Source organism: Rhincodon typus, chromosome 39 (genome assembly GCF_021869965.1).
Source record: "Rhincodon typus isolate 14 chromosome 39, sRhiTyp1.1, whole genome shotgun sequence".
NCBI classification, from domain to species: Eukaryota; Metazoa; Chordata; class Chondrichthyes; order Orectolobiformes; family Rhincodontidae; genus Rhincodon; species Rhincodon typus.
Genome location: NC_063370.1, coordinates 15,281,509 through 15,293,661, shown reverse-complemented (window position 1 = coordinate 15,293,661; position 12,153 = coordinate 15,281,509). Strand labels below are relative to the sequence as shown.

Sequence of the window (12,153 nt, the reverse complement as noted above, 5' to 3'; positions counted from 1 at the left end):
CCATCTATCCGCTCCACTATTTATCTGCTATCTCTGCAACCCCCCCCACCATTTATTTCAGAATCCCCTTCCCCTCCCCCATCCTCTGAAGAAGAGTCCCGACCTGAAACATCAGCTTTCCTACTCCTCTGATGCTGCCTGGCCTGTGTTCCTCCAATATCCTGGTGAGTCTCCTCTGCATCCACTCTAGTGCAATTATGTCTTTCTGATAGTGTGGCAACCAGAACTGCTTTTAGTATGCCATCTATGGCCCGACCAATGTTTTATAAAGTTGTAATAGGACTTCCTTGCTCCTATATTCTATGCCCTGATTAATAAAGACAAGCATCCCATTTGTCTTCTTCACCATCTTGTCTACATGTGCTGACATCTTCAGGAATCTATGGACTTGTATAACAAGATATCTTTGTTCTTCAGGACTTCCTAGGGACCTACCATTCATTGCATATATCCTTCCCTTATTAGACCTCACAAAATACATCAGGATTAAATTCCATCTGCCACTGGTCTGCCCAATTTATCAGCTGATCAATCAGACTGTCGCCCAAGATCATCCTCATATCAACAACACGACCAATTTTCATGTCACTTGCAAGCTTATTAATTATAGCTTCTATACTCACATCCAAGTCATTATGGTACACGTCAAACTGCAAAGGTCCCAGCACAAATCCCTATGGTATAACACTGGTCACAAGCTTCCAATCACAAAAATATGGTTTCCTTTATCAATAATGCAGTGCTCCCACCTCCCTTAATCCCTTCCTATTGCACCTAAAACTTTGACACCTTAGAATGTTGAGGTGGCAGCCCTGTCCTTTCTTCAACCATCTCTCAGTGATTGTTACAATATCATATTTCCATTTGCTGATCAACAGTCTAAATTCATCCACCTTACCACTCAAACTCCTTGCATTAAAATAGATGCAGTTTAGTTTTCTGAACCTCCCGTGTCTTCTCTGCATTTTGGACTGTACTAACATTCCTTCTACATCTAATTGGACCTTGCTCCCTACTTTACACCTGTGCCCCACCCTCTGCCAATTTGATTAAAAGCTGCCCAGTGGCACGAGCAAAACTCCCAACAAGGAAATTGGGCACATTCCAGTTCAGATGCAACCTGTCCAGCTCATACAAGTCCCACCTACCCCAGATGATGTCCCAATGATCCAAAAAAATCTAAAACCCTCTCTTTTACACCAGCCCTTTAGCAATGCGTGCATCCTATCTTACTATTTCTATACTCAGTACCATGCAGCACTGGAAGAAATCCAGAGATTAGCAGTCTTCTTCTTTAACCTACAACCTAACTCTGTAAATTCTTCTGCATGACCTCACTTTTTTTTTTTTAAAAACTTATGTTGTTAGTATTGACATGCACCATGACTGCTGGCTATCCCCCTTCAGAATGCCCTGCGGCTGCTCTGAGACATTCTTGACCCTGGTACCAGGGTCATACCATTCAAGAATCTTATGCTGCCACAGAAATCTCTTTACAATTGGGTCTCCTATCACTCAAGCTCTCAGTCATTTTCCTCCCCTGCACTTCTAGCTTGTATAATAACAGTAAGTGCACCCCAAAAGATATTAATTGACTGTGAAGTATTTTGAATAGTCTGAACTTGTAAAAGGTGCTGCACACACACCACCTCTTTCTTATCTACTAAGCTGTTAGGGAGCACAGGTTTTAAGTTGAATACGCTTCTCCAAAATACAAAATTTATAAAGAATAGCTCCAGTTTCCGAGTTATCAAGATAAAACATGAAACATATTTAGGTTCAGAGAGCTGCATCTTGAGATCAGGTACATTCATGTCTGAAGTACATGGTCTGAGTCACATCAATGAGGCCACAGAGAGAGAGTATGGAACTTCAAATCACTCTCCAAGTAATTAAATAAAATTACGGTGACATCTCCATCTCAGTGAGAACGATGACTTTAGGAAAGTGTTTCAGTGAGAATTCATTCCACCTGATGCAGTAATCCATGTTGTAGGGATGCTCCAGGTTCATGCACTTCTTCCCAGCTTTCAGTCTATTATGCATTTAAGTTCATTACCAAGAGACATGTAACAGTAGCTCATAATATCTCCCCGCAACAAACAGCGATTCACTTCAATCCTTGCCGTCACATTCTTGAACTGAGACACTCAATCATGAACTCCTTTCATCCCACCCTTACTTGGCTGGGGTGGGGGAAATGCTCCCAAGTTAGGGAAGCAACATCAGCCAGATGACCTCTTCTGATTCATTGACTCCCTGTGGAGAACGTGTAAACAACTGGCTGCTCATAATCCAGCAAGTGACTTGGCTTTAAATCCTCAAACCCTCCCGATCTTCAAGAGAAAATGTTTGGTTTCTCGTCAGTTTCTCAATACCATTAAAGGCATTCAAACACACCCCTCCACTTCTCAAGTGCATTACTTTAAATTCTCATGTCCCTTAAATTATTTTATTTCAACAAATAATGTTTTTGTTCATGTTACAGTTGTTAAGCCCTCTGCCTATCATGAAGTAGATACAAGAGGGGAAACTATTCAAAAAAATAGTTGTGAATTGTGGCTTTACTTGTCAGGCTGGGGCCTGATGTCTGTAAAGCTGCAATCACGTCAGTGAAATAGAAAGCACATTGCTGCTCATATTCTGAGTTGAACGGGTCAGCCAGCTCACAGGCAATCTCTAGACAGCAGTTAAGTACTGAAGCAGTACCTATTTAGTTCGGACACATCCTGTGAGAAGCATCTTATGAAAGACAGCTTGTAATGGGCTTTTCACATACAATGGTCACTGGGTAATTTGCATTACAGGGTTTCTTCTGATGTTACTCTTCCCAGTGGAGCCAATAGTCTGATAGAAAGCAGCAGAAAAGTCTATAGCTTAGGTGCCTTAGTGTTAAATTTAATGCTAATGAGAGTGGGACAAAATTTAGCTCAATACAATGCAATTTTAAACACACCGGATCCTCTTCAAACCTTCAGTGTCACAGCTTCTCTTTAGCCTTTGGTGACCTTCTTACTCGAGTTCATTCAAAGGCACAACAAATATTTAACTCATTCATAACTAAAGGAGCCATTTGGCATTGTTCCCACCGTGGACCTTGGTCCTAAAAAGATGCCAGATGGCATCACTGCAGCTGCTTGCAGCAACATGATCTATTGCAAGTGGCATCACAATGGCAATGCATGGTGAATGAGTTAATCTACATCAATAGTGAAAAGAGGAGGAAAAAAATACATTAATAAAACACAAAGGCCAAATAACCAGATTGTCATAATTGACCCAAAGGTCCTGGACACATATGCCTCCTTGCAGCTTTCCTATGATTCACTGTTAAGGTACCAGTTGCAGTATTTGTTATGCAAACTTGTAGAGGTTGTGTTTATTCGACTACAGAAGAGTGTGTGTGTGTGTGTGTGTGTGTGTGTGTGTGTGTGTGGGTGAGTGACAGAAGAGTGGTGTGGGAGAGGGAGAGGGAGGGGGCTTAAGTTCAGACTTTTAAAAAATTATGCAACCATCAGCTAATTTGACTTGGTGTCATAACACTTGAGGGAAGCTCACTAACGAAAATCCATAGAACAAAACACATTACCAACCAGCTGGCAGATGGGAGCTTACTTTTCAGGAATGCTGCAAGTTCATACAAGGTTCGGTCATCAGAATTTCCATCCCATTTCTTTAGTGCAATACCATTGAAGGGCTGGAGGCTGAAAGCTTCTTTTTTACAGTCCACAATAATAACTTTGGAAGGATCCCTGTTCAAGCACGACACGTCCTACAAAAAGAAAGTTATGAAAATTCCACACAATCAGGATTCAAAAGATTCAGCTAAGGCAGTGGTAAAACCAAGCAAATAAGTTTCACACTTGATTCTCAGTCTAAGTGGTCAGAGGATCTTAGCACGTGCAATGCCAGCCTGAGTCGAGTTGCTCCAATGGATAATGTTAATTTTTTTTGGGGGCAGGGGTGCAGAGGGAGGAGGAGGAGGACCTGAATTACAACTAGTAGCTGTGGAAAAGTAGAAACAAACTTGTTGTAGGTAGAAACAGGAATAATCCGTTTGATTGATTCTGCTATGTTAATTGATCTTAGCAGTTGGACACTAGCTTCACAGCAATGTCCAGTCAAGAATTTTTTGCAGCAGGGAGGGGTATGGGATGGGGAGGCAGTGGTGATGGTGATGTTGAAGGGCAGACAGAGGGAGGGAGAGTAGTCACTTTTGAGAGGGGGATGGCTCCTTGGGGAGGAAAGGACATCCAATGCCTGGCTGAGTCAGGGAAGAGAGATGGAATGAGAGAGAAATTAGTAATGAGAAACAGGAGAAAACTGGAAAGAATTGAAAAAAGTTTAAAAACAAAAAAGTCAGGTGAATATCGTATTAATAAAAAGACATTAATATTAATTAGACTTGCCACCATCTGCACATACAGACTGCTCAGAATCTTCAATATATTTATTGAAAACCTATCTGGTCTCAAACAAAGTGCACCAGTCATTGTTTAACCAGAGAAATACTAAAAAGTAAAACTTTGTAGATTTAATTGAAATTAAATCTAGTCAGTCCACATAAACATGCAGTGTGCTAAAGGAGCAATTTTACATCTTGCAAAGAAAGGTTAGCATATCTCTACTTTGTAGGCATCAGATATAAAACCGTGATCAAGTTCAACGAGGATGAAACTTCAAATGGTGTGAAAATAATATCAGATTTCTACAGTAACATTTCATTTATATAAGAAACAAACAGCTCTAGAGCTGCTGTCATTTTGTGAAGGTCTCCACGTTACCTATTGATATACAACCCTGGAAATGAGAAACGTGCAGATCTGAGCTTAACATACAACAAAGATGAAAGGCTTGATGCCAGGTCTGAGTAGTGTTAAGTAACTTAAGCAAGGATGACTGTAGGCAGGAGCGCATCATTGTGCTGATTGACATATTCAATTCATCCTGTTTATCACTACAATCAGTTTCTGTCTTGCCAAAAGCACTGAGCCTGCCTTGGTCACGCTGACCAATTCCACTTGACTGTAACCATGGCACAATATCTGTCCTCATTATTAACCTCTTAAATGCTCATCACGAACATTAAAAAGGCAGGCCATTTGGTTCTTCTAGTCTGCTCTGCTATTCAATAAACTGGAGGCTACTTGCTAAACTGAATATCACTTTACAGCCCAATGTTTCAAGTCCAAAATGCACTGGACTGAGGCTTAAAATTGGACTACACAGCTTAAAAGACTCAAATTTCTCATTTTAGTCCTGAAATGTCAACCATCTTGTGATCATGCTACCTATTTTAAGACTCTCTTGTCTGGGAAAACAGACTCTCAGCATCTACTCTGTCAACACCAATCTTACATGAGATCACCACTCATTCTTCTTAAACACTTGAAGGTATAGACCCATTCTACTCCATCTCTTCATAGGAGAATCCCTAAAATCATTCCAGTGGACCGATATTGCATCCCCTCTAAGAAGAGGAAACCAACTACAATGGCCAGTTGCAGGAAGGCTGTATTACTCCTTGTACTCCAACCCTGCTGCAATAAAGGGCAACATTCCATTAGCTTTCCACACTGCTTATTGCACCCTTTGTGATTGGTGTACAATTGCACCCAATCCATCTAAACACCAACTCATGATTTAAGAATGTTTTTGCAATCTCAAAGTAACTTATATTTCTTTACATTACAGTTACCAGCTCTTGAAGAAATTCTCTGGGGGGTACCAAATGCAGTCTTTGAGTGTTGGCTTGGGGTGGGTGGCGGGGTGTGAGTTACTGCATGCTATAACTTCCATAAAGATGTTACTAATCAAAAAGGATTATGAAATCTCATGACCTCATTCTCATCCACTCCTCTTGGTTGCAAGTTGAGGATTGAGAATTCATTAATAGCTTATGACAATAACTCAACTTGAACCACAGCCACAATGACTATGTCCACATTCAGAAGTATCACAAGACTGTTCTCAGCCATTATCATGCAACAAGCCATTCAGTGATCAAGAACAATTGGCATGGCCTTTACAGTTGATGCAGGTGAGATTTACTGGAATGGTACTAGGGCTGAAGGACCTCAGTTCCATTGAAAAGGTGGGGCTGAGAAAATTTGACAGGGAAAGCCAAACTCATCGGCAGTTTCAGGGAAAGAAGAGTTTGGTAATCAGAGGATTCAGATTTAAGATGAATGGCAGGAGAACCAATGAAGTTAACTATCCTGAAAAAGTGGTGGACACTGATTTCAACTGCAACTTTCAAAATTAATTAGATAAATTCATGAAGGGAGAAAGCTTTTACAAGACTGTGTAAACAGTAGGAGTGACACTAATTTTAGGAGCCCTATTAAACAGATGGCATAGTAATGACAGGCCAAAGGTGCTACATCATTCTAACATTTTATAACCTCAGATCAGAATCACAACTGTATTGCATCTGCAGTGTGCCCATGCTATATATCTGGTTTAATTTTCTCCACATTGTGCCTAAAGATATTGGTTTTTGATATGGGACATCTCATTTGGTACCTCATCCAACTGGCTGTTCTTCCTACTGAACCAAAGCAATGCGTTTCAAGAGGTTCGGTCAGGTTTATCACAGTGATGCTCAATGTTATTTTCTCACATTTGTATCTGCAAGGATTAGTGATTAAAGTGTTTCCCTTCTCCATCTCAAGGGCTGGCCAAGCTGAGCTGAACCAATTCAGAACACAACATACCATCCTAGGCTATGGAATGAAAAGCAGCCCAGTTCCTGGTCCATGATGGGTCATGTATTAAAACAAACCTGGAAAAGTGCATGCATGTGGACAGATATGGATTAAGGGCAGGTTAGACTGTTAACACTCAAATGGTTAAACTCACATGAAGCATATCCACTGAGATGCAGCTGAGTAAAAAATTAATATCCCTAAGCATGAGTTAGCACCTTCAGGGAGGAGAAGATTGGAATTGAGAAAACAAAAGAAAGTGAGGCGTACACAACATTGTAAGCTACCTGGCTTCCTCAAAAATTGCTCCATCAAACCAACTTAACCAAAGAGTATGAGTATTATCCTCTTTTTAGAAATAAGTATACTTTTATTACAGGATGGTAAAATTTGCTTTTTAGACTTCTAGAAGAACTAATTTCATAGAATTTACCTTCAATTAGTTTCACCTCAATTAAATTACATAAGCTTCCTACAAGTACATAGCAACTTTCTTCAGACACCAGAGTCATATCAGCTAGCAAGCTCCTGGGCTTGATGTCTGGTCAAAGGTGAAATAGCTGATCTCAGTACGACAAAGGAAACATTAAAATTTACATCTGCATTCCTGGAAATATCAAACAACATGCCTGCTCTTAATACAACTGAACATCTCCCTGCTAAACATAGACTGCATGATTGACTGCAACTCACTAAGCTGAAATGATCAATACAGTTGAATAACTTTCCAAGATTTGTTATGAAGTCTTGCACAAGACCATTTTGGAAGATAACTAGCATTTACTGAATCATGTACCCCAATGAAGAGTCAAAGTTTTGAGACAAGGAAAGGGGGAAGCAGACTACTGTACAGAAACAAACTAATCAAACAATTCTTAATTGCCTTCTGGGGCTCTTCAGTGTTCTTGATAAATGTGACAGCAGTAATTTCCACAATCTCCCCTCTTTGATACACTGCTTCCTGGCATTTTGGCACGGTTGCATGGAGAAGGAGAGAAATGAATGTTTTATCATAAGAGGAGTTTTGAACTGGCTAAGTCCGAGAAATCATCTTCTTGAAATATACAAGATCCTGAGGGAACTTCACAGTATACTTTTATGCAATACGGATATTTCTTCTTGTAGAGACTCCAGGGCTAGGAGACATAAAAGGGAGACTCCCCTTATTTTTAAATTGAGACAAAGAGAGATCGTTTCCGAGAGTCATGAGTCTTTTGAAGTCTTCCCTCTCCTGAGAACAGCACAGAAAAATTACTTTTAAAGCACAGGTAGATAACTTTTGACTGCCTTGTTAGTGAAGAATTTATCTGGACAGGCAGAACTATAAGCCATAATCAGATCATAGTGATGGTTACCATGATAGCTATCATGATTGTTATAAAAACCCATCTGGTTCACCACTGTGCTTTAGGGAAGGAAATCTGCTGTCCCTACCTGGTCTGGCCTGCATGTGACTCCAGACCCACTCTACCGTAGCTGACTTTTAACTGCCATTTGATATGGCTCAGCAATCCGCTCAGTTCAAAGACAAATAATGCAGACTATATCTGTGGCCCATCAGGCCACAAGATGTAGGAGAAGTAGGTTATTTGGTCCATTGAGTCTGGTCCTCCATTCAATAAGATCATGTCTCATCCAGTAATCCTCAATTCTACTTTCATGTCTTATCCCTATATCCTTGGATTCCCTACTGATTAAAAAGCTGTTTATCTCAGCCTTGAATACACTCAATGACCCATCCATTGCTTTCCACAGATACACTATCCTCGGAAAAGAAATTCCTCCATTTCCATCTTAAATGGATGATCCCTTTCACAGATAAAGGACCGGAGGGACCTTGACTCTTTTACAAGGGAAAAGAACTGCCTGCATCTACCCTGTCAAGCCCCCAAAGAATCGTACATGTTTACTAAGGCTTCTCTCATTCTTCCAAACTCCAATGAGTACAAGCTCAACCCCATATTAACCTGTCCTCCTAAGAAAATCCCTTCATATTCGCAATCAGCCTAGTGAACTTCCCCTGGGCTACCTCCAACACCAGTGTGTCCTTCCTTGGAGAAGGGGCTCAAAACTGTTCACAGTATTCCATGTGTGGTCTGACTACTGCCTTGTATAGCTTTACCAAGGCCTCACTATTTATATACTCTATTTCCTTTGGAATAAAAGGCTAATTGCCTTTATGTGCCATCTTGCATTACATGCTAAATTGGACGCTAGCTTTTTGTGATCCTGATTAATTAAAACTCCACCAAAGCTTTGTGGCCAACCTCTGGACACCTTTACTATCTCCTCCTCACAGCTGTCTGCATTTCTTCAGACACCTCATCCCAGCAAGCATTTTCATACCTAATCTTAAATACGCAGTACAGGCAGACGGTTCATCCGGGGAGTCAAGTGAACCCTATTCAGAGCTCACGAAGTTTGCACACAAGTTCTTCCTGCCTTCCTTTTACCAGTCCTCCAAGGCGGTCTCTCAGTGATCAAAAATGGAAAACACTGGTTGCTTCTCTCTCACCCCTGCACATGATAGTGGTTTATGGCACTCCAGGTCAATAAATGAATCCAAGACTTACTGGTTAGAACACAAAAGGCTAAATACCATTCTACAGTATTTTCAGGACCGTCCTGAGGCAAAGGTGTACCCATGGTTTGTAATCTGCATAAACAGGGAACCTTCAACTGTACAGAAAAATCAAATTAATTAGATAACAAATTTAGTTGCCATGAAAACAAACTGAAGCCAATCAGCACAGTGGAATAGATGCACCTGATCAGTTCAGCAGAAGCATCAGGATATAGAATCCCATCACGTAGCAAGTTTGTATTAGTTCCCAGTTGTCAGGGTAAGGTGCTGAACAGGCAGGAAAGAGGGGGGAAAAGCTCTTTCAGGTCCAGTTCCAGCCAGTAACTGAAAGGCAGATACCTCATCTGCAGTTTGTCCAGACTCTCAATGTCCAAACAAGGAGGGGGAAGAGAGCGAAAGCGAGAGCACAAAAGAGGGAGGGGGTGGGGTACAGATCTCCAAAGCTGTGAAATTCTCATGGGCATTGCACAGAGTAAAGAGTTTACACAACCATTTGTAAAAGTCATTCCTCTATTAAATCATTCTCATTTGCCTCCTGATAATAAACAAGTTGTAGATGTTAGAAGTCAATAAGGATACATAAAGAGGAGAGAGTAAGGGCTTATGTGGCCAGGGTTCAAGTTCCACCTGTTCCAGAGGTATGTAATAACATCAGTGAACAGGTTGATTAGAAAACAGTAAGAGTCTGTCACTTTACATTAGAGTCTATAAAGAAACATTTAATTAAATTATTCTACATTCAGATTACATTACATATAATTTAAGACTGCACTAGAAATAATTGAATTATTCCATTTAGGCATGCCCAAAGCTTCTTGCTGGATTGCTTTTATAATACATAGCTACAAAGATATCCAAGTGTGTCCAAGCAGCAAACAAAGATTTAAAAACCGATGCTCAAATAAAGGTTTTTGAAAAGAATATTAGTTTAACAAAAAAGGCGAAACAAAATCTTGATCAAATGTAAATTGCTGCGCACATCCCTGGAACCTGTCATTTCCTGACGCGTTGTATCATCACACAATAGTTGTGTACATAGTCTGTTAGATTGGGTTTCAATGTCCAAGCTTCTTCTTTGATGTTTCGATTGGTGCAGGTTAACTTCTGACAGTGCCAAAAAGGTGACAGATTGCTCATGGCCAGATGCTGCACAGCAAATTCAGTAGAGCAGCATCTCATCAGGCAGCAGATGGGCGATGGGCTGTTCTGGAAGACACTGTTGTCTTGCCCTGGGTCTAATGAGGGACTTCTGCCGACAGTTAAGTTAACTGCTGTGATTCATGAATATCATCAACATTGCTGAAATTATATAGTGCAAGGGGATTGCACAAGTCACATTCTGCAATTGGATAATGACGACAACATAAATGCACATACCTGTACCTAAAGTGTGATCACTTATCTCAAAGAGAATTTTGTCAACACTTAAATTCAAAATTTTCCAAAGACAAACAAATGAATTACACATTGATATTGAGGCGACAGACTGGGTGTTACTATCCTCCACTAGTTTATCAAGGTGCTCATTTTTAAAAATGCAGGCCCAAACAGGAAATCCTGGCAGGCAAGTCACATGTCAGAGCCATATAGCTAAACCAGATCTTCATCTAACTTGAAAACTGTGACCTGCATAGCTCAGACCTACACTGGTTAGGGCATTTATTAAATATGTTGTTTAGAACACAGCATCACAACCCTGAAAATTTAGGGGATTGTGGGGAGAGAATTTTTTTTTTTTTTTTTTTAAAATCCATTCTTTCCTTGGTTGGTCATGGATTAGAATGCAGAATTCCCATTTTACATATACTTCAGACTACATTTCATTTCCTAAAACCCACTTAAGATTTGAAGACTAAAATGAAAAACACTTTCAGTATAGAAGCTGTTTATACACAAGTTTATACACATACTGATCATCATAGGTAGTCATTGCTCAGTTTTCACTATCAAGTACAGAGTATTAACCAAAGTGACAAAATAAGTATCTAAAGCAGGAAGATAAATTCTCTACAAATGAAAGACAAGCAATGGGCATATAATATGAATGCAAGTTCCAATCTCAACTATTACTTTCTGTATGCCCAGATCACTCCTTGAGGTTTCTTACTTGAGCTAAAGTTAAACTTGTACCCAACTACTAAATGACTCCACAGCTGAACAATCAACTCTGCTCCCCTCACCCACCATCCCAAATATCTGTTTAATTCCCCCATTCTTGACTTGCCCCGATTAGGCTACCCCTTGATTCTCCCCTGGCACAACCCGATTATCCCAACTCTGACAATCCACCTCTGCGTGGAAGGTCTTCACTTTCAGATATGGTTTGCAATTCAAAAGCTGGCAGCTCACGCATGATATGAAAATTGGTGGGGTAGCAAATAATGAGGAGAATAGCCTTGGATTACAGGATGATATAGATGGGCTATCAGCTGGGCTGATCAATGGCAAATGGAATTCAATGCGGATAAATGAGAGGTGATGCACCTGGGCAGGATTAACAAGGCAATGGCATGCATGATGAATGGTACAATCCTGGGAAGCACCAAGGATCAGAGGGACCTTGATGTGCATGTACACTGATCCCTTAAGGTAGCAGGACGAGTGGATAAAATGGTTAAGGTGGTATACGGAACACCAGCCTTCATTAGCCAAGACATAGAGTTTAACAGCAGGGAGATTATGCTGGAGGTCACAGTATCGTGTTTTAATTATGAAGAGAAATTGCACAGACTAGGGTTACTGCCTTTGGAGCAGAGGAAACTGAGGCTTGTTGGCAGAATGGTGGGGGGGGGGGGGGGGGGGGGGGGGTGGGGGTGTGGAAAAATAGAGGGGGGGGAAGAAAAGGAAAAAAAAGAAAGGAGG

The 12,153-nt window shown here is 40.7% G+C and overlaps 1 protein-coding gene across 1 annotated transcript in view; it reads right to left on the bottom strand.

Annotated features, from left to right (window-relative positions):
* Positions 1-12,153, bottom strand: part of timm50 (translocase of inner mitochondrial membrane 50 homolog (S. cerevisiae)) — a 154,560-nt gene that overhangs the window by 8,761 nt on the left and 133,646 nt on the right. The window contains exon 8 of the mRNA XM_048618327.1: positions 3,616-3,772. Within this exon, the coding sequence (XP_048474284.1) occupies positions 3,616-3,772 (157 nt within the window). The remainder of the gene's footprint in view (positions 1-3,615; positions 3,773-12,153) is intronic.